This window comes from Chelonoidis abingdonii, chromosome 23 (assembly GCF_003597395.2).
Source record: "Chelonoidis abingdonii isolate Lonesome George chromosome 23, CheloAbing_2.0, whole genome shotgun sequence".
Lineage (NCBI taxonomy): Eukaryota > Metazoa > Chordata > Testudines > Testudinidae > Chelonoidis > Chelonoidis abingdonii.
The window spans coordinates 17,351,990-17,374,377 of NC_133791.1; the positions used below are offsets into that span (position 1 = coordinate 17,351,990).

General features: G+C 45.1%; 1 protein-coding gene across 1 annotated transcript in view; it reads left to right on the plus strand.

Annotated features, from left to right (window-relative positions):
* The window catches only part of FBXO42 (F-box protein 42), a 96,119-nt gene that overhangs the window by 41,393 nt on the left and 32,338 nt on the right, over window positions 1-22,388 (plus strand). The window contains exons 3-4 of the mRNA XM_032787582.2: window positions 3,664-3,780; window positions 20,433-20,567. Coding sequence (XP_032643473.1) covers window positions 3,664-3,780; window positions 20,433-20,567 — 252 coding nt within the window. The remainder of the gene's footprint in view (window positions 1-3,663; window positions 3,781-20,432; window positions 20,568-22,388) is intronic.

Sequence of the window (22,388 nt, forward strand, 5' to 3'; positions counted from 1 at the left end):
CTGTTTATGCATCCAAGGATCTCATTAGCCCTTTTGGTCACAGCATTGCACTGGGAGCTGCTGATCAGCTGATTATTTACCATGTCCATCAAATCTTTTTCAGACTCACTGCTTCCCAGGAGAGAGTCCCTCCCATCCTGTGAATATGGCCTTCATTCTTTGTTCCTAGATGTATATGTTTAGCTGTGTTAATACTTGCTTGGCTTGCTTATGATCCAGATCACATTGTATCAGTGACCTGCCTTTTTCATTATTTACCATTTCCCCCAGTTCTTGTCATCCTTAAACTGTATCAGCAATTTTGTTTTCTTCCAGGTCATTGAGAAAAATATTAAATAGTATAGGGCAGGGGTCGGCAACCTTTCAGAAGTGCTGTGCTGAATCTTCATTTATTAACTCTGATTTAAGGTTTTGCGTGCCGGTAATACATTTTAACGTTTTTAGAAGGTCTCTTTCTATAAGTCTGTAATATAGAACTAAACTATTGTATGTAAAGTAAATAAGGTTTTTAAAATGCTTAAGAAGCTTCATTTAAAATTAAATTAGATCTGGTATCGCTACCACCATCCAGAATTCTTAGTGTCTGGATCACTCCCTTTCCCCCCAAAACCTTTCCCTCCCTGGCTAGCCTTGAGAGACTCCTTAGGCATTTCAGCTGCCACCTCTGCTAAGGGTCCACTGAGCTGTGGCCTCAGCTCTATCATGTACTGTTCTGTAGAGATGCTGTACCCATGGCAGGCCCTTTTGAAATTTTCTAAGAAGGCCTCAGTATCATCACCTGCCTTGTAGGTGGGGAATTTTCTGGGATGGAAAGCAGTACCTGGAGAAGGGTTGTTAGGGTTGGCTGGTAACTCCTGCTTAGCCCTTGCTAACTCGAGGGCATGCTTCTGGGCCTCCTTCTGGATCTCCATAGCCCTCTGGTGTGCAGCCTTATCTCTGGCCATCTGTCTGTCATGTTCCTTTTGGATCTCCTCAGCCCGGAATTTGGCTAATTCAAGCTCCTGTTGTATGGTTTTTTTTTCTTTGCTTGACATGTTTCCGTGCTGTACCTGAGCTATCTTGGTTTGCGAGGTAAAACAAACAAAAAACCCCACAGCTTTTAACTGGACTTCTCAGAATGAGAGAAACCAGAAAAACTGGTTTGTGACTTGTCTTTTGCAAACTGTTAATTACCCTCCAGCTAAGCCTAGCTGGAAATCCTTTCTAACAAAGCCTTGTTAGAAAAACCTTTTATCTGTTTGCCTTCAGTGTATCTCTCCTTCACTGCTTCTCCAGCATCTCAAAGGAGGGAAAAAAAAATCTGGCTAGGTTCCTTTAAAATCCCTCCGCTGCTCACCCCCATTAGCAACCATAGCCACTTATTTTCCTGTTTACATTTGCATTTTGAGACCTATCAGTTAGCCAGTTTTTAATCAATTTAGTATGTGCCATGTTAATTTTATATTCTAGGTTTTTTAATCAAAATGTCATGTAGTACCAAGTCAAATGTCTACACTGCAAATAAAAACCAGAGTCCTGCACGAGCCAGGTTACGTGGGCTCGTGCGGCTCGGGCTGTGGTGTAGACTTCTAGGCTTGGGCTCTAGGACCCTGCAAAGTGGGAGGGGCCTCAAATCTCAGACTGCACGTCCTGCGAGCCCGAATCAGTGGGTATCTAACTGCAGTGTAGACGTACCCCCTGAGATCATTGTGCCCTGAAAGGTCACAGTACAAGCCTCCAGCCGGAGTTTGGCTTGGCTGGATTTGCTGCACGGAGCCATGAATAGAGATTGGGAATGCTGGTGCCGCCAGCCCAATGTTGGAGGCCACAGGTCTGCCCCTGTTGAACAGTGTGGGTCCTTGGGGCCTGGCACACTGAAGGGGTCACTCCCAGGAGACAGTCTGGGGCATAGACCAGTCTCCATGACAGCGATGCATAACTGAAACTAGAATCCAGCTCTCAGTGAGCTATTCCCTTGGTAGGCAAATCTGGTATTTGTTTGCTAAGATTCTTTAAGAACTAAATCCTCTCCTCTTGTATCTGGCTTAAGTGTTGTGGCTTGGTACAGGAGGTTTTGTGAATGCTCTCAGGAGTGGATGTTTCCAGGCCATGGATCTTCTGCCAGGCTGCTCTGTGACAGCTACTGCAGCCCTGAGACTTTAGTAGACACTTCTCCTTCCACTGGGGGCAATATCTGGGGGATCCCCAGAGCCAAATCCCTCAGCAGAAATCTGCACCCCACATACAGAACCAGCAGCTCTGGTTCTGGTCCCGCTCTGCATGGGGGCCTTTGTGGCCACAGGTGAAGAAGCTAAATTTCCCCTTTAGCGATGTGAGAAATGAACAGATTTTAATTAAAGTATGTTCTAATAGGAATGGTTAATTGTAAATTTATTTTAAAATAATGTTGCTAGTAGCAGCCAAGATGCTCGGAGAACTTCATTATAATGTATTGTGACTCCTCAAAGGTTCATTTCAACAAACGGGCAGATGCTTATCCGGCAAAGAAGCAGTTGTGCACAGACGATATGCGTGGGGATCAGGGCACAACAGGCTTGCGTGGCAACATAGAACACAGACGTTGTTTATCTGAAAACACCTATTTTCTAATGCCCCAAAGTGTGTACTAAGCACCTATTCACCACCAACGCAAAAAGATATTTATAAACTCAGACATCTCCGACATCCATCTCTCACCTGGTCTCTCCAGCATCTGGCTCCTGCTGGCAGATGAAGTGGTATTGCATTGTGCTTTGAGGGAGGTTCATTGGTCCTGTCGCTGTTACTTCGCTTCTTTGTCAATATATTTGTCTCTCACCACCAGCCTGTATATCCCCCATGTATATCCTCTGCAGAGACCCTCCTTAACTGTAGTCTAGGCGTTCAGCACACTGACCTATAATCCCCCAAACCTCCAGATTCTCACTGTCTTCAGCTGTTGAGCTCTCTAAACTATTTCGGACTCTAAGCACTTGCCTCTGAATCAGACTCATCTAGAACATGGTCATCTTACAGTGCTGGTAATTTACCCTAACTAGGTGCAGGTTTTGGACAGCAGAGGATAACTGATACAGACAATGTGTATGTGATTAGATTGCACAAAGGATTTATTCTGTCATCAGCCTGTTGAAGTCTTAAAAACAGAAAAATTGTGCAAATCATTTATACCCAGTTACCACCTTTGGGCCCACTCACTGGCTTTGAATTGTCTGTCGTCTCCTCTCATGAATCCTCTGTGGGCCTGCACTGGAGCAGTTATAGTCCTTTTGTCAAAATGCAAGGACTTACCTTCTGATCACTAACCATCTTCTTACACCTTCCATGCTGCTCCTCCATTACCAGCCTTATGACGACATCCATTCATTTAACTGTAATTATTAACCTTTTTATCATTTTCTTCCCCAACCTGGAATTGCAAAAAGAAGTCAAGTATGCATGGCTTCTAGGAGAAATGGTTACACTGTCATTTATTCCTGTTGCTCCCTTAGCATTTGCCATACTGAGTTGGACTATTTGTTCATCAAGACAGATGACTTAATACACCCGAATTAAGCATGGGTTATGGGTTTTGTTTTCCTCTGGAAATTGTGCAGTGCTGATCACAGAGGAACAACTCCTTCCTAGTCTTGTGATCATAAGTTTGTGCCAGAAGCATACTAAAGTATTGTTTTCTCCCTTTTCTAGGTGTGGCACATCAGTGTTATCATGGCTTTATCAAGGCAGTCCAAGAAGGAAATATTCAGTGGGAGAGTCGCACGTATCCCTATCCTGGAACCCCAATCACACAGCGCTTCTCACACAGTAAGTACACAGTTAGAAAGGAAATATGAACTCTGCGAATCCAGTAATTCAGTGTGTTTCACCCCTAGCAGCTACTGTCTTGTTTGCAGAGACTTTATAGTACAAGGTGTTTGTACTTTGACCCAAGATGTGGCAGTAGTGCGCAGCCTTATAATTAGGTAAAAGTTACATGAATGTGTAATATGCTGTTCTGACAACATAAACAGTGTACAAGTATAGATATGTGATAAACCATTTGTTGTTAACCCTCTGATGCTAAGTTAAGAGGAAAAGTGACTGAGTGACTTAGGAGCACAACTATTGAAAGTCAGTGGGATGTGTGTTCCTAAGGCATTTGGGCACTTTTTAAAACCCCACCCTTTAGACTTAACTAATTTTCTTCTTAAATATTCAGTCCCTCTTAGCTTTCTGCAGTCAAAATGACAGAAGCTTCACTCTAATGACTTCGGTGCAGTGACATGGATAGAGCTAATGAATTGGAGCCTATACACGGCAGCTGAATTGGCATCTGTGGGTTTTTTTCCATAGATTCATAGACTCTAGGACTGGAAGGGACCTTGAGAGGTCATCGAGTCCAGTCCCCTGCCCTCATGGCAGGACCAAATACTGTCTAGACCATCCCTGATAGACACTTATCTAACCTACTCTTAAATATCTCCAGAGATGGAGATTCCACAACCTCCCTAGGCAATTTATTCCAGTGTTTAACTACCCTGACAGTTAGGAACTTTTTCCTAATGTCCAACCTAAATCTCCCTTGCTGCAGTTTAAGCCCATTGCTTCTTGTTCTATCATTAGAGGCTAAGGTGAACAAGTTTTCTCCCTCCTCCTGATGACACCCTTTTAGATACCTGAAAACTGCTATCATGTCCCCTCTCAGTCTTCTCTTTTCCAAACTAAATAAACCCAATTCTTTCAGCCTTCCTTCATAGGTCATGTTCTCAAGACCTTTAATCATTCTTGTTGCTCTTCTCTGGACCCTCTCCAATTTCTCCACATCTTTCTTGAAATGCGGTGCCCAGAACTGGACACAATACTCCAGTTGAGGCCTAACCAGCGCAGAGTAGAGCGGAAGAATGACTTCTCGTGTCTTGTTTACAACACACCTGTTAATGCATCCCAGAATCACGTTTGCTTTTTTTGCAACAGTATCACACTGTTGACTCATATTTAGCTTGTGGTCCACTATGACCCCTAGATCTCTTTCTGCCATACTCCTTCCTAGACAGTCTCTTCCCAGTCTGTATGTGTGAAACTGATTGTTCCTTCCTAAGTGGAGCACTTTGCATTTGTCTTTATTGAACTTCATCCGGTTTACCTCAGACCATTTCTCCAATTTGTCCAGATCATTTTGAATTTTGACCCTGTCCTCCAAAGCAGTTGCAATCCCTCCCAGTTTGGTATCGTCCGCAAACTTAATAAGCGTACTTTCTATGCCAACATCTAAGTCGTTGATGAAGATATTGAACAGAGCCGGTCCCAAAACAGACCCCTGCGGAACCCCACTTGTTATACCTTTCCAGCAGGATTGGGAGCCATTAATAACTACTCTCTGAGTACGGTTATCCAGCCAGTTATGCACCCACCTTATAGTAGCCCCATCTAAATTGTATTTGCCTAGTTTATCGATAAGGATATCATGCGAGACCGTATCAAATGCCTTACTAAAGTCTAGGTATACCACATCCACCGCTTCTCCCTTATCCACAAGACTCGTTATCCTATCAAAGAAAGCTATCAGATTGGTTTGACACGATTTGTTCTTTACAAATCCATGCTGGCTATTCCCTATCACCTTACCACCTTCCAAGTGTTTGCAGATGATTTCCTTAATTACTTGCTCCATTATCTTCCCTGGCACAGAAGTAAAACTAACTGGTCTGTAGTTTCCTGGGTTGTTTTTATTTCCCTTTTTATAGATGGGCACTATATTTGCCCTTTTCCAGTCTTCTGGAATCTCTCCTGTCTCCCATGACTTTCCAAAGATAATAGCTAGAGGCTCAGATACCTCCTCTATTAACTCCTTGAGTATTCTAGGATGCATTTCATCAGGCCCTGCAGGGTTGCTGCAGTAGATAATGTTGACATATTTCTGCATTATTTGGAGAAGGCTAAGCTATATTTTACTTCATATAAAGCATGCAGGATTGTAGATTAGAGGTACTGAAGCAATCACATTTTTTATATTGATATGATTTGTTCATAGAAACCAATAACTCAACTGATGCTGCCTAGTTTAGGAGTGAATCTTTGCTTTACCTCTAAATTTCTCTAACAAAACTGAAAAATGTTTACATGCAGGGACGTAAATCAAATGAAAATTAATTTGTATTTCAGTAGCTCCTAGAGGTTCTAGTCATATTGTGCTAGGCAATTACAAACAAATAACAAAAATTCAGTCCCTGTCCGTCTACATCTCTGGTTCTGGTTCTGGCCTCTCTGGGAGATGGCCCTTGGGAACAGGATTTCATTTTAAAAAGGTAAATATAAAGTGAGTGGTAGGATTCTGAGTGTCAGTCGTAACATTTTCATATTCCCAAGTAGTAATGTATTAAGCGAATGATGCACAGAATATGGAATTTGTGTGCACCCATGCACACACCCACACCCCTCAGTTTTAAGTACCAGTGCTAGTAAACCACCTGAAGATGACTTGCACACTGTTCTTACGTCTTTCCCTCACCCGTCTGGCACTATTTACTAAGCTGCCTTTAGCAGACAGGCTAAGGGGGCAGCCAGGGATTAGATACAGATTTCCAGGTTTGGGAGAAACTCGCCAAACCCAATAAAACCCCCTGCCAAAGCAAAAACTTGAGAATATTTTACTAAATATAAGCTGTGAAAATTCCCACAAGTTCCTTTTTTTTTAGTCCTGAAAATTTTAGAGGGGTCTGTTCTGGTATATTTAGGGGAGTAGACACACACTGGCATCCTTCATCTAGGAAGTAAATGGATAGCGAGTTTGCTTCATGAAAAGGTATCTCAGCCAGGCTTGGTTGAAAACATTGGGGAGAACTTTGGGTGAGAAGTTTTGTTAGTCAGGAGGATAACTTGGTAGTTAAGTTTAGGCTTTAGAATGCAGGTTGTGACATTTTATACATAACCAATTGTTTCCCTCTCTCTGTCTGCTTTTTATATGAATCTCTATTCTTTTTTCAGTTCCTTTATGTAACTGAACTCAAGTGCTGTGCATGATACAGGAGTGATGGTCTATGGTAGAACTGATACACTGTTCCTTTGGGAGCAGGGGATCTGGGATTTCTGTGGGTATGCAGTGATCAGGGACTGGATACTCCAGGGGGACACTTTGTAGGGACATGGGGACTGGGGCACAGCTGTTGTCAACCTGCCAGGCAAAGCTGGCCGGTGTAGCCCAGAGGAGAATGCGGCCGACATGATGATTAGGCAGGAGTCCCTCATGTAAGAGGCAGGTGGTAATAATGTGACTCTCAGCCCTGAGTGCCCCAAGAAGTGTCTCAGTAGTATCTGTTTAAACTCTCATCCCACACACCAATCTAACCCTTAGCGAGTTCAGAGGGTTTTTAAAATGTTTTGTATTCAGAAAAACTGGTTCAAATAAAGTTGTTTGGGTCTGTCCTTGGTCAGATTTTTGGATAATGTCTCAGTGTGGGTGAAGAGACCTCTGGTTCTTGACTTCCAGGTAATCAATTGTTCCATATTTTTAAAGATTCCTACATTAAAGCCTGGAGGGAGGAAAAAATCCATGGATTCTTTTTTTTAAAAGATGGTATAGGTCTGATTTTTGCTAAGTGTATTATAAAACTCAAGCAAGCTTTAGTCATACTGCTTTTGTCTTGATCAGAATAAATAAGAACCTATTATACAAATGTAGTGCAATCTAAAAATATACAATTACAATAGAGCAGTGACTCATCTAGTGAAACACAAATGGCTGATGCAGTCTCATAGCTACATCAAAAGGTCATGGCAGACAGCAAAGGAATGTAATACGTTATGCCAGAAAAATTGATCCCTCGATGGAATACTTGGTTCTGCAGTGACTTCTAAATGCCAAATCTTTTTTTCTCAGTAGTGAATCATGTCACCAGAATACGGACTAATAAAGTTATTTTCATTGGGAAAATTCTGAATAGCTGTCAGCAGCCTAGATGGCATGTTCATCCTTGGGTATGTTCACACCTGTACAAGGGCCTGGGGAGAGAGAAACTCAGAAAAACATACCTATAGTGTTGCTTGCTTCAAGAGTGGTCAGCTTGGCTTTCACCCATATGGTGTCTTACTATAATAGGAACAAGACCGACTATGTCTTTTCCTTTGTACAGTTTTAATATATAAAGTAAAACCATGGGAATTTTTTCACTGCAGACATAGGGGCTGGGGAGCCAGAGCAGAGGAATGCGGGATTTAGTTTCTTAAGGTCTGGAGCTATAGTCTATACTGGCACTGACATATCAGTGTAAATCTATTCCTGCTTTTGATGTAGGTAGTGTAAACAGTTATTGTAGGCCCAGTAGAACATATGGTTTAATTTGCAGTCTTACCACCCGTTGCTGTGGTGCTGTCAGCTCTCTTAAGCTAAGCAAGGTCAGACATGGATAAGAGAGCTCTAAGAACCCCCCAGGGGTTGGAGGAAGTGTAGCTGGTTATTTAGTGGATAGCACTATTTCCTCTGTGTCCATACTGAAGCACTGCTGCAGTGTGTTAGGAGTTCAGTATACTATTGGGAAGGCAGCCTTTCACGGGAGATGGAAACTGATTTTGATGACTTAGGGTCATGAAAAAACCCAGAGATGGTTTTCATAAGAGTCGGGATTTAGGCCTGGTGACTTCACTAAATTCTAACTCTAGTAACTGTGTTTTGCTTCCCTAAATTTTTAGTGGTGGTGGTGGTGATTTCCTGTCCTGAATTGCAATGCCATGTCTATGGACAGTACTATTAAATAGCTGCTGTATTGCACCTCAGCAATTGCAGCACTGCAAAGGGTGAGCAAAGGGATCTGTACAGATAACATTTACCAGTTTGTTGTAGTGCTTTGGAACCCTTCACTAAGGAAACCATTGTATATAAAGGCCTGTCCTTACACTCCAGTAGTCAGGTCCACTAAGGAGACTTCACAAAGAATTTGCAATAATATTTTCCTTGGGAAGGTGGTGGGGAAATGCAAGTTGGATATAAATAGAGCCCATTTCTTTTCCTTCCTCTTAAGGTGAGACAGATAAACTTTCTTTATTTCTGACCTTGAAGGGAACTGCTGTACACATACTCAGAGTTTTGGTGCTCTTCGTTGTATTTAGTGAAGTTAACAAGTTGACCCTTTCTTTGCTCTGAAGGGATTTACGTATTGAATCCAGCCTTCTCGGTTATAGTCCGCTGATCTTACCCTGGCTGTCTCAGACTACTATATAAGAAGCTGTGATATAGCATAGAAGTAATAGACAAAATTTAGAGACACACATGTGTTTTTAAAATAAGATAACTTTTGAAATCAGTGCTGTTGATCATCTCTCTAGGTATTCAAATATAATGGAGTGTTTTACAATGTTTCTGTTTTGTTTTAGGTGATAGTGGTGAGGGTGGATCTTAGGAGCAGAAATCCGCTTGACTTTCAGTGGGACTTGTGCGCCTAAATCTTAGTTGCTTTTGAAAAATCTACCCTTAGTTCTCAAATTCTCATGCCATCTGCCCAGCAAAAAGCTCTAAGCACAACTTCTTCTAATGGACCTCGTCTTCCATCCTACTTGGTGGATTGATGCTGGCCCTTTAAATATGTACAACTGGAATTCTCAGTTGTACTGTCATTTTTGCATAAATTGAGCTGCCTTCCTTTTCCAGAAGCTTTAAATGGTTTGCTAAAGAGAGGCAGGAAAGCACAGTTTAAATTATTTTGGTCTATGATTAAAGTACATACTGTGCGGACGTCATAGTGCCTGTCTGGCTAGCTTGTTTTTAAAACCAAATAGAGGAGAAGAATGCTGCCACCTCCCTTCAAAAAATAATAAATTGCCTGCTCTGTGATGCTGCTTGAAAGCAGCAGTTGCCAAGAGTTTGGATTGGGGTGGAGTTTAAATAACTCTTAACCTGCCACTATTAGCAAATGATTGGTTTGCAGTTTGATGGGGAATCCATCAGGCAGCCTCTAATGCTTTTGTATTTTCCCATTATCTCTTTGTATCTGAACAAGATGAAGTTAAACTTGTACGTGCATCTATTGATTTAAATTGCGCAAAATATGGGAGGCTAGAAATTGATCTAATGGGCTAGTACCCTGGCCTTTCAGCTGTAGAGACTGGGGTTTGAATATACATTGAGCCACTATGTGAAAATGAAACGTGGTGTTAGCCTAGTCCTTATCAGACATGTGCCTGCATCACAAAACCACTGCAAAACTTGGCAGTCTCTGCTTAAGGTGAGGCCCAGGATTGTATAGCAAGCAGTGCTGCAGGTCAGCAGCATCAAGGTGAACTGCCAGAGCTTGGGAAATGGTACAGACACACTATAATGCAAGGATGGTGCATCGTATCATCCACCCTAAAATCTATCCCAATACTCGTTCTGTGATTGGTAATTTAGGTTTGAGTGGATGTGGTAGATGTTAAGCGCTTCTGTTATGTAGCAATGGTATTCTAAGTAGGAGAAATAGGAAAAATATTTGATTATACTCACTGCCTTTGAACATGTTGTAAGCATGTATATACATATAGGTATGTGTGTGCCAAATGATCGTGCTCTGTGTAAGATGTTGACTTGGACCATTGTCCCGGTGTGCTCCGTATCTGCAAATTCCCAGCTTCTGTTGTGTGGTCAGCTCATGCACTGGATTTTTCTGTGAAAGCCAAGGGCATTAGAGCTATTGGCTTTTCTGTGAACTTTGAATAGAGGAAGCAGGTGATCTGCATGACAAGTCACAGGTCAGACAACGAGGCATTTCTGAAAGGAGGAGATGGGTTTCATTGCTTCCCCTGCGGAGTGAAGTTATCAGTGGTTGAATGTAGTTTTTTACATCTAATTCTTTTAGACCTAGTGGCTCTCTTTGGTGGGATGAATGTGACGGGGGTGCCTATGGGTGGGCTGTGTTTAAAAAAGGGTCATTGACACTACAAATATATCACTGAGTTTAAGAATTATGGCAGAGGCATTTGAACAGTAAAATCCCTTTTTACTAGTACTGAATAAACTGACTTTGTGTTCAGAATAAGTCCTCTGAACAGTGATCTTTGGTAACAGCGACCTATACTAAAGGATTTCCCCTGGGCCACCAGAGTTTGAGCATCATTCCACTTGCTCCCTTTATTGCACATTTCCCTTTATTTTCTGTCACTGATATTTTGACTCCAGTTACTCCCACCAAGATGTCGGTTACTTCCATAACTTGTGATTTAGAGGAAGGGAAGGGCTGGTGCAGTTTCCAAATACACTGTGTCCAGGGTTCATATAGACAGAGCTCTAATATTGTAAAAGGTGCAGCTCCAGTGAACTCTGACAACCTCGCATTTCCTTTTCTTTTCAGCCTTCTGTCCCTTCCTGGTGGGATTACCACCCTCCTATCTGCTATTGCTGGTATAGCTTTGCTTCACTTGTCTTGCTGGTTATTTATGATGGTGCTTGGTCTTGAACTTCCACATCTATTGCTGAGGTTTTGTTTGCATAATTAGAGCTGCTCCTTCACTTCTGTGTTAGACCAGCCTGTGGCTAATGATCTACACCATAGGCTCACTGGCTGAACTTTCACATTCTCATTTGTTCTTCTCCTGGTCTATCCCTGTCCCTGACAAGGACAGTGATCAGTGCTCTCTGCAAACCCCAGCTGATACCCTTTCGTTTTCCCAAGGTTTAGAACACTTCAGTCTTGCTGTACATACATCTCTTTTTGTGTGTGGGGGCGTGATTTACAACTTGCTCTTTTCTGCTGGGTTTCATTTTCCCTTAAAGATTCCTTGAACTAAAATAAAGATACATTCCTGTAAGCTCCACCTCAGGGGGGCACTTCTGTTGTATATGTTTATATATTTAATATTAGTATTGGCATTACTATCGCTTTGTTCAGTGCATTTCTGTAGAACTTTGGATTTTCTTAATGGTTGGAAGTATCTGTACTGATAAGTTTCAATCAGGATTCACTGATTGAATACATAAGTGCCAGTTCTCAATGCGCTCTGTTTTGGAGAGGGATGGTTTTGCTTTTTGAAATGATTTCCAAAATGTAATCAAGCTTTGGAACAGCAGATGGGCACACCAAGCCTTTACTGACATTACAGGCTATCTTCGTGGGCTGATGTTTCAGCGGAGAACAGAGCTAAAGAGAGGATACTTGATTAATCATAGATTCCAAGGCCACAATGGACCATTGTGATCATCTAGTCCGACCACTTGTGTAACACAGGCCATAGAACTTCCCCAAATGAATTCCTAGAGCAGATCTTTTAGAAAAACAGCCGATCTTGAGTTTAAAATGGTCAGTGATGGAGAATCCACCAAGACCCTTGGTAAGTTGTTTCCATAGGTAATTACCCTCATTGTTAAAAATTTACACCTTATTTCCACTCTGAATTATCTAGCTTCAACTTCTGGCCGTGGGATCGTGTTATGCCTTTCTCAGCTAGATTGAAGAGCCCGTTGTTAAATATTTGTTCCCCATATAGATACTTATAGACTGTAATCAAGTCACACCTTAACCTTCTCATTGTTAAGCTAAACAGATGGTGCTCCTTGAGTCTGTGTCACTATAAGGCATGTTTCAGGAGTGCTGGAACAATTTATATAGTTCAGGTGCTCAGAGCCATTGAACCAAACTGTAAACCCAGTATGTGATGGAAACCATTTGAAGCCAGGGGTGTGGCATGTTTACTAATCTGTTAATCATTCTTGTCGCTCTTCTCTGAACCCTCTCCAGTTTATTGCAGAACTCCAAGTACTTGTACAATATTTAAAAATACACAATCAAATGCAATAACTTGTCTAGCCAGGCCCTCAATCACACTATAGATTAAATGCCAGGAAATAAACTTCTCCCCCACCTCCAGCCATGCCATGTGCCTCTTGCCAAAGCTGTGAGAAAATAGATGAACTTTGCAGCATACCTTGAGGGTTAAAATTTTGGAGCTATTTCAGATCAAGGATGGATTGAATTTCTGGGTAGACCAGGGGACTGATAGCTTGATTGCGGTTGTCAGAATTGTTCATCATGAGATGCAGTCTCTTTCCATAGATCACAAACCACTTATAGCTTTATAGTCAAAACCAACCCCTTACATTTCACCCAGAAACTAATAGCCAGTGCAGATGTGGAGTGCTGGTATAACATGCTCTCTGCTTGAAATGTAATGGAAGCAGGCAGCTGAATTCTGTACTTTTTGTACGTTTTTTGAATAGTTTTTTGGTGTAGCCCCATGTAGAGTGTATTCCAGTAGACTCATCTTTAGGGGACAAAGGCATGGATAACTAGCAAAGTTGCATCCCAGAGGGGGGAGAAACCTCGTCAAACACAGACTGGAAACAGTCTTGCAGTTTGTTACCTGATCATCTGGAATAGTTGTTGTGAATTTAAAATCTCTCTCCCCTCTCTTGCCTTTCACCAGTTTGCGAGCTCAAGTTACAAACAGCAGATGCTCAGCCTCAGTCAAGGAGGCTTATGAAAGTTCAGCTAATTCTTCCAGTTGCTTTCCCCAGCCTGCCTCTCCCTGACCTTTGTCTTGTTTGGGTGATCCTTTGCCAGCTAGCTGTCTGTCATTCATGTCCCAGTCGCTAACACTGGCTTAGATGAGAGATGTGAAAAAGGGTGTCCTTGCCACACTAAACGATGAAGTAACTGTACAGGACTCCTGAACGTACGAAGGAAAGCAATCGTTATAGTAAGATATAACAAGGAAACCCAAGACTTTGAGGGGAAATACTCAAATAAGGAAGTTCATCTTGTATCATGTTGGCCTCTTTCGCTAGTCGGGATAGTTTAGCAGTCTGAACTTCAGAGAATGTATATCCAGAATTCCTGTAGCCCCATGTTCAAACCCTGCCAGGAACAAGTTGCTGTCATTCTTTTAAGGCAGATAGGACTTATTTATAGTTTCTGTTCAGTATGTTCTTGTTTACTCTTGTGGAAGGTGCTCTGATCCCATAGTGATGGTACCATGGGATAAAAACCTAGATGGGTAAATGTAGGCATTATAGATCCATGTCTTAGTGTAAGAATCTGGGTTTTCTTCAGTCTTAACCAAAATTTCCACTTTTTACCCTCTTGTCACTCTTATGTAGTTTGCTTTTCATCAGCTGCTGCTAGCTCCACCCAAAAGTGAGCTGCCTTTGGCAGCTTGCGAAGTGTTCTGTGCTGCTTCAGGACAAAAAGTTCTTTGTAGATTTTAAAATATTGTATTCCTTAAAATCTCCCTCTATCTTCATGTACTCGGGCTATGTGCTGTACACCATAGTTCTGTTAATTTGGAGGATTCTGTGCACCATAGGCACCAACTACATGGGTGCTCCAGGGTTGGAGCACCCATGGGGAAAAATTAGTGGGTGCTCTGCACCCACCGGCAGCCAAGATCCTGTCCCAGCCCCATGTCACCTCACTTCCACCTCCTCCCATGAGCGCGCCACGTCCCTGCTCCTCCACCTACCTCCCGGCGCTTGCCACCACCAAACAGCTGTTTGGTGCGTAGCAAGCTCCAAGATGGAGGGGGGAGAAGTGGGAATGTGGCATATTCAGGAGAGGAGGGGTGGGGCCTGGGCAGGGATTTAGGGAAGGAGTTGGAATAGAGGCAAAGAGGGGGCAGAGTTGGGGTGGGGACTTTGGGGAAGAGGTTGGAATGGGTGTGGGGCAGGGATGGAGTTGGGGCGGGGCAGGGCCGGGGGCAGAGGGGGGTCAAGCAATCAACCGGCACGAGTAGAAGTCAGTGCCTATGAAGGGCACGTCTACACTTGCAAAGTTACAGCGCCAGCAGTTACAGTGCTGCTCAGAGAGTGCAGAAGGAAAACCGCTGTTGTGTGTTCACACTGTCAGCTGCCCGTGCAATAGCTAGTTCACACTAGTGGCACTTGCAGCACTATTCAGAGCGGTGCACTCTGGGCAGCTATCCCACAGAGCACGTCATTCTCTTTTGTGGCTAAGACTTGTGGGAAGGCGGAGGGGGTCGCAGGGCATCCTGGGTCCAGTCTCAATGCCCTGTGATGCATTGCTTCGCATCTCAGCAATCCCTGTGCTGCTGTCTGCATTTGGAGCCATCTTTCAACTGTTTGTGTACTGTGCCCCCTGCCTCTTTCAGGCTGCAGGAATGGATCCCGCACTGCTGCCGAGTATGCTGCTCTCTCTGACCAACATGTCACGAGTGGCAGCGGAGTTATTCCTTAAACTACGAAGGCGAGGAGTGCAACATTGATTTATCCGCACGTAGCTACGACACGAGATTGCTTGTGGCATTCACGGAGGTGCTGACCACAGTGGAACACTGCTTTGGGGCTTGGGGAAACAAGCACTGAGTGGTGGGATTACATCATCATGCATGTCTGGGATGGTGAACAGTGGCTGCAGAACTTTCGCACGAGGAAAACCACATTCACGGGACTGTGTGATGAGCTTGCCCCAGCCCTGCGGCACAGGCACAAGAATGAGAGCTGCCCTGTCGCCAGAGAAGCGCGTGGTGATTGCACTGTGGAAGCTGGCTACTCCAGACTGCTGCTGATCGGTTGTTAACCACTCTGGAGTGGGAAAGTCGACCGTGGGAATCGTGTTGATGCAAGTTTGCAGGGCCATTAATCGCATCCTGCTCCGAAGGACCATGACTCTGGACAACGTGCATGACATTGTGGGTGGCTTTGCACAAATGGGCTTTCAAACAAACACAATTATTTTATTAAAAGGCAACAACTGGAGGGGAGAGTCAAACGAAAAAATTCAGCAGGGAGGGGGTATGGGGGAAGGAAAGGTCTCAAGAGGAGGAGGGGTCCCGGAGTGGCTACAGATTTGTGTATGTCCAGGAATCATACCCAACCTTCTCCTTTGGAGTACGATGAAGTGGGTACTGTACTTCAGCAGAGCCCAACGGCTGAGGGACAGGTGTTGAGTGCAGTGGGTAGTGGGAGTCCGCAGTGCTGGACTGTGACAGAGGAGGAGTGGAATGCTGCGGGTAGAGTGGAGCCAGGAGGTTGATAACAATGTGTTGGCAGTATCTGGGGGGCGCATGGGAAAGAGTTTTGCAACAGTGGCTGCAGGGGAGGGTGGGTGCGGAGCTGCTCAGTTTGAAGAGCTAGTATTGCCTGGAGCGTGTCCACTTGGCGCTCCATAATTGTTAGGAGCTGCTCTGTGGCTTCTTTCTGGCGTGTTGCGTTCTCCTTTCGGTCTTACTCGCTGTCCTGTCACTCTTTCAATTCCTGTTTCTCGGCGATCGAATGCATCATAACCTCATGCAGAAACTGCTCCTTAGTTCTTCTTGGGCACTTTCTAATTCTGCGCAGCCATTTTCCCGCCGATAAGGGAGGCTGGTCTCCCAAGATCATCTCTGTGAAGTTTAAATGCAACATTTTACAGAAGCAGTATTGTTTGCAACACAGACAACATTGATTCAGTGCTTTAAAACACAGCCAGTACTCGCACACCTGTCACTAGCTGGCTGACCCCAGGCAAGCACACATGACCAAAGGACCCCCAAAGTGGTGAGTAGCCGCAGGGGCAGGGGAAATCACTCTTCCCGGATCCTGCTGTACACTGGGCACGTGGGTCTTGGGGAGAGCCTGATAATCATTCCTGTCTCCACATTTTCTACAGGCTTTGTTCGTTATGGAAAATATCTCATTGCTGAGGATGATCAGAGAATCAAGGGAGTGTCTTCTCCAAGCCTGCGGCTATGCAGCCAGCCTGTGTGCAGCAGTGGTCCCATCTCTCTCCCCTCCCAGCCCAGTCACTGCAAAGTGGCACAGGAAACTTACCGTTAATGGGCAAGAAACAAAGCAGCTCTGCCGAGGAACCTGCAGCAGTGATTTGCCCAGTATCTCCACCAGAGTTTCCTAGAGATCTGAGGGAGATTGCTGTGAAGTGAGGGAGTCTATCAACACAGCCTGTTCTGCCGCTCAGACTAGGCATGCCGTGGGACACAGGCCTGCTTCCTGCAACCCTCCTGCCCCAACAACTTGCTTCAGCAATTCCCAAAATCAGATCCCTTTACCAGGGGCCTCCTCACTTGTTTGTGCTTTGCCAAGCTCTGACTGCTGTGAGTGGCTAGGCTCCTCCAGGGTAGAAAAGAGCCCCTGGCTGCATGCATCTCTGGCCTCTGAGTCACCCTCTGCGTCTGGGTCCTCCTTCCCCTCTTCATCCAAGATTTCATCCTCCTGGATCAGTTTACTCTCAATTGGCACGTGAGCCAACGAAGTATCCACAGGGGCCTTCGCAGTGGAGGTGGGGTCGCCACCAAGGATCGCGTCCAGTTCTTTGTAGAATCAGCAGCTTGTGGGCGCAGCACCAGAGCGGCGGTTTGCCTCCCGTGCCTTGTGATAGGCCTTCTTTAGCGCCTGCTCTTTTACCCTACACTGCAGTGTGTCCCGATCATGGCCTCTTTCTATCATGCATCGTGAAATCTGTCCTTAGGTATCATAATTTCTACAACTGGAGCGCAGCTGGGACTGCACAGTTTCCTCTCTCCAAATGCTCGGCATTGCTCCAAGTGGGGGATCACCTGGTGCATGGAACAGGCGTCACCTGGAAAGATGCGCTGAGACCACTGCACGCATCACCGAGCAAACAGGAAGGGGACTTTCAAATTTGGAAAGGGATGTACGGGGTTGGGATGATGGTTGGTCACCCGAGGGCAGGGCAGTAGAGTTCAAACCAATGACCAGAGAGGCGAGAACAGGCATTGTGGGACACCTCCCAGAGGCTAATCGCAGTGCTGTAATCACCACGGTGTCTACATTGGCACCGCAGCACTGCAGTCCCAGTGCAGTCAGGGTGGCTTTTTTTATAGCACTGCAACTGCGCAGTTTTTGTGCCCTAAGTGACTTGGTAGTGTGCACACCTTGAGAGTTACAGCGCTCAAAGCTGCTTTAGTGCGCAGAAACTTGCCAGTGTCGACGGGGCTTAAGTGTATTGAGAGACCTGGGGAGAAAGTTAATATAAAATATGATGCATTTTAAGGGGATGTTTTTGTTTGATAAGATAATTAAGGAACAGTGCTCTCCATCTTGGAAAATAAGGGCATAGCTACGTGGCTTTGATACCTAGGACAGCTAGGGTTATGTAGTAAAGAATTCACACAGGAAAGTGATGACAGAAACATCTTTTCATCTATGGGTGAACACTTTTCACAAAACTATCACTTTATCTGACCTATCCGTCCTTCTTCTCAGAGGATATCGAGCCTGGGAGCTTAAATTCATAACCTTGCCAGGCGAATCACGGACTGAATACAGAGACACTGGATTTATGGCTTATTACAGGGGTGGCCAAACTGCGGTTTTACAGTTAATGTGCAGCTTGCAGGCTCTTTTTTTTTTTCCCCCACCCACCCCGTTCTCCAGCTATCAGACTGGGGGAAGCTAAGAAGTTCTGCCCTGCAACCGGAGGGTGGGACTAGAGCAGGCCTGCACAATATGCGGCCCCTGAGGGCTCACTGTGCGGCGTTTGGGCAAGTGGTGGGGTGGGGCTGCTGGGGTCACCCCCTGCCCAGGGGCGCCCTGCCTCACAGCCCTTGGTGCTGTGCTTCAACCACCCGAACAGCCAGAACCGCACGTGTCTCCATCTCCCACTCCCCCCACCTGGCGTACAGCAGGTGCGTCACTTCTGGGGCCCGCTGAGGCGGGAAGCGCTGGGCACAAGGCAGAGCTGGTAAATGCCAAGCGAGGGGAGGGGTGCCCAGCCTGGAATCTAGCCGCAGCTCAGGGGGGGGGAAGAGGGGAACTGGGCCAAGACCTGCCCTTTAGTTGGGGGAGGGGGAGGCTTCTGCATTGGTTGGTCCCAGGGTGGCTTCCGTAGTGATCGGGGAGGGAGCGGGTGAGGGGTTTGAACTGTCTTTGGGCAGCCAGGAAATCCCCAGGGGAGAGGTAGGGGGTGTGTGTGTCGGACCTCCTCTGCCCCAACTGCTGCCCCCTTCCCTGGACCAGGGACCTTCCCCGGCCCCTATCACACGCCCCCTCCCATTCCCCCCAGGCTCCGTGCGGCCCCTGTGTTTGTGTTGGGCAGGGGATGTGTTTCGGGGGGGCTGGGCGGCATTGGGGGGTGTTTCGGGAAGGCCAGGGGGGTTTCGACCTCGGTTGTTTTGTTCGGAGTAATATGGTCCTCGCTGCTGAGTTGTGCAGACCTGGGCTAGAGGATTCTGCCACAGACAATGGGTGCCTGCTGAGAGTGGGGTGGGGGTAAGGCACAATTTAGAGGTTCCCTTCCCCTCCCACCCCCCCAACAGCTTGAATCTCGCCTCTCCAGGCACACCCCTCCCACCCTCAATGGTCCTTCCCTGCAGCTCGCAGGTGTTAGCTCCAGGTGGAGAGGCAATGGCAAACAGCTGGAAACTGCAAGGAGGGGCTACTGTTTTAGCTCTGCAAGGAGAGGCAGCAGCTCTCCCTGCAGCTCCCAGCTGTTTGCTGCTGCCTCTCCCCACTGCTGCAGCTCCCAGCTTGCTAGCTCCAGTATCTGCTGTGCAGGGAGGGGGCCTGGCAGCACCTGGTGACTGAGCAGGGCCAGCAAACCCTGGCAAAAATCTGGGGAAGAGCACATGACCCCATGTGCTCCCCCCACATCACCTCTGGCTTCTGCTCAGTGTGGAGGGGTTCTTGGGACTTTAGCCACGCAGGGCACGCGTGGTGTAGCTCATGGCTTCTGCTGGAGACAGGCTGAAGCCTCAAGCCCCTTCAGGTGTCTCCCATGTGGCTGAAGCCCTGGCAGGCGCACTCTGGCTCTCGAACTTCTGAAGATTGTCGTATGCAGCTCGGAGGGTCAATAAGTTTGGCCACCCTGGCTTATTACAACAATCTGTAGCCCACCAGCAACCTCCCCCACCCCGGTTCTTTTCCCTCTGTAACTGGAGGGGATGGTGAAATTTGTGTTAACCACTTATGCTAAACAATCTGTTCCACTTTGTGTTTAGCTGTGACACTCTGAGCACGTTTCCCAGACCTGAAGAGCTCTGTGTACCTTGAAAGCATGTCTCACCTGGCGCAATAACAGTTATTACCTCATTCATCTTGTCTCTTACTAAAGCTTGACAGCAATACAAATGATATGGACTAGCTTAGAAGTGAGCATGTTGAATGTGCGATTCTCAGCTAATCTGAGGGCTTGTCTACACTATGCAGCTTTTAACAAGGCTGTGTCTTAGCCTTGTTAAGAGTCAGCGTGTGTGAATGCTCTGTCTAGCCCCATGAGTGGCAAAATGTTTGTCTTTCACCTGGGAGGGTTAAGTACCCATGAAAGACAAAAGTTTTGTTGACAACGTTGCAGTGTAGACAAGCCCCAACTGAGCTTTGAGGGGACAAGGTTTTTTATATTTTCAGAAACAGACCCACTTGACTGGATAATCATTTTACAGCAATTTTGCTGTAGGTTTACTTTGGTCTGTGATACTTCTAGTCTAGACTACTCAGTGTTTATTTAAAGGACTATAACAAGTATTTTCTGTACTGTGAGAATTCCCTAATTTTATCAAAAATGTGGGGGAGATAATTTTAACTGACTGGTTTTTTGTCTTCTTTTTAGGTGCATGTTACTATGATGCTAATCAGTCAATGTATGTGTTTGGTGGCTGTACCCAGAGCAGTTGCAATGCTGCATTCAATGACCTCTGGAGACTTGACCTCAACAGCAAAGAGTGGATCCGGCCTCTGGCATCAGGTGAGAGGTGACGGATGTTAAAGACCTTTGGTTGCTCTAATTCTTATTCCTTACAGTGATCTACCCAAAGCTGTACCTAAGTGTCTTCCCTATAGGGCCACACAGCTTGATACTTACAGCTTCTTTAGTTGAATGCTTTTTAGGTTATATCTGGTGGTAAATACAGAGTATTTTGGTGTCCTGCCGTCCAGAGATCTGTACTATGGATCAAGTACTACAAATGCCTTTTCTGTGGGCTAGCAAACTGTTTAATGCTACTTTGTGCTATGTAGAATGAGTGACATTTAGGTGGAAGTTGTGAGAGCCTGGGTTGATAGAAGGTATCAGGGGGTAGCCCTATTTAGTCTGTATCCACAAAAGCAAGGAGGAGTCCAGTGGCACCATAAAGACTAACATATATTTTGGCATAAGCTTTTGTGGGTAAAAAACCCTCACTTCTTCAGATGCATTTTATGCATCTTATCCACGAAAGCTTATGCTCAAATAAACCTGTTAGTCTTTAAGGTGCCACTGGACTCCCTGTTGGTTTTTTTTGGGTTGATAGAAGTCATTGTCCCAGTGCTGACAGCTTTGAATAACTTTGGTGGTTGCCAGTTCAGTTATTTGGAGGAATGCATAAAACATGTCTCAGCTGGTTACCCACAGCAACCAGGAGCGTGGGAAACAGGTACACTCATGCAATCCCCATATTGTGAGTTAGAGCTGAAAAGGGCTAAAAGTTATTTCCCACAGTGGTTTTAAACATTAAAAATCTGTTTAAACATGTTTCTTTTTCCATATAACTCGGATTTAAGTTGCAAAAGTGTAACAACTGCAGAAGTAGGCAGCTCTTTGAAATTAAATGAGATGAAAAGTAGATGAAATAGAGTTTATTTCAATGTGAGGTGCCCTGCTATAACAAAGGAAGCCAATGGGAGAAAGTGTTAGCACTACTTACTTGTGTTATCTTAGTGCCTAGCATTGCCCTAGTCATGGATCAGAACTCCATTGTGCTAGGGCAGTGGTTCTCAAACTTTTTTGTACTGGCGACCCCTTTCACGTAGCAAACCTCTTAGTGCGACCTCCCTTATAAATTAAAAACACTTTTTTAATATATTTAACACTATTATAAATGCTGGAGACAAAGCACGGTTTGGGGTAGAGGCTGACAGCTCGTGACCCCCAGTAATAAACTCGTGACCCCTGAGGGATCCCAACCCCCAGTTTGGGACCCCCTGTGCTAGGGTCTGTACAGACACTGAGGAAAGATGACCACTACCCTTAGTATCTTTCATGCTCACCCTGGAGAGCTGGGTGCAGATAATATTAACAATGTGTTTTTCTTTAATCACAAAATCCAATATCTTGTATCTAAGGGTTAAAAATAAGCATGTAGTGAGCGCTTAGACTTGAGCTCAAAGTGTATAAAGATTTGAGTTAGGCTGTCTACACTAGTACTTTTGTCAGTCAGGGTGTGGAAAAAACAAACAAACCGTCCCCTGACTGACATAAGTTTCACTGATTAAAGCACTGGTGTGGACAGCACTATGTCAGTGGGAGATGCTCTCCTGCCGACATAGCTACCGCTGTTCATTGGGAGTGGTTTAATTATGCCAACAGAAGAGCGGCTACACAGGAGATGTTACTGGTTTGTAGTGTAGACATAGCCTTAGTGAGGAGAAGACATGGATGTTCCAAGATTGCAGTCATGAGGGTTTTTATGGTAATGATTTTAAGACCATTCTCACAATTAAAAAGGGGAGCTGATGAAAATGTCAAGATTGTTTTTAGGCTCAAATTGCTGATTTAAGAAGGTCCTGTATTTGAAAATCTGGGAGATCT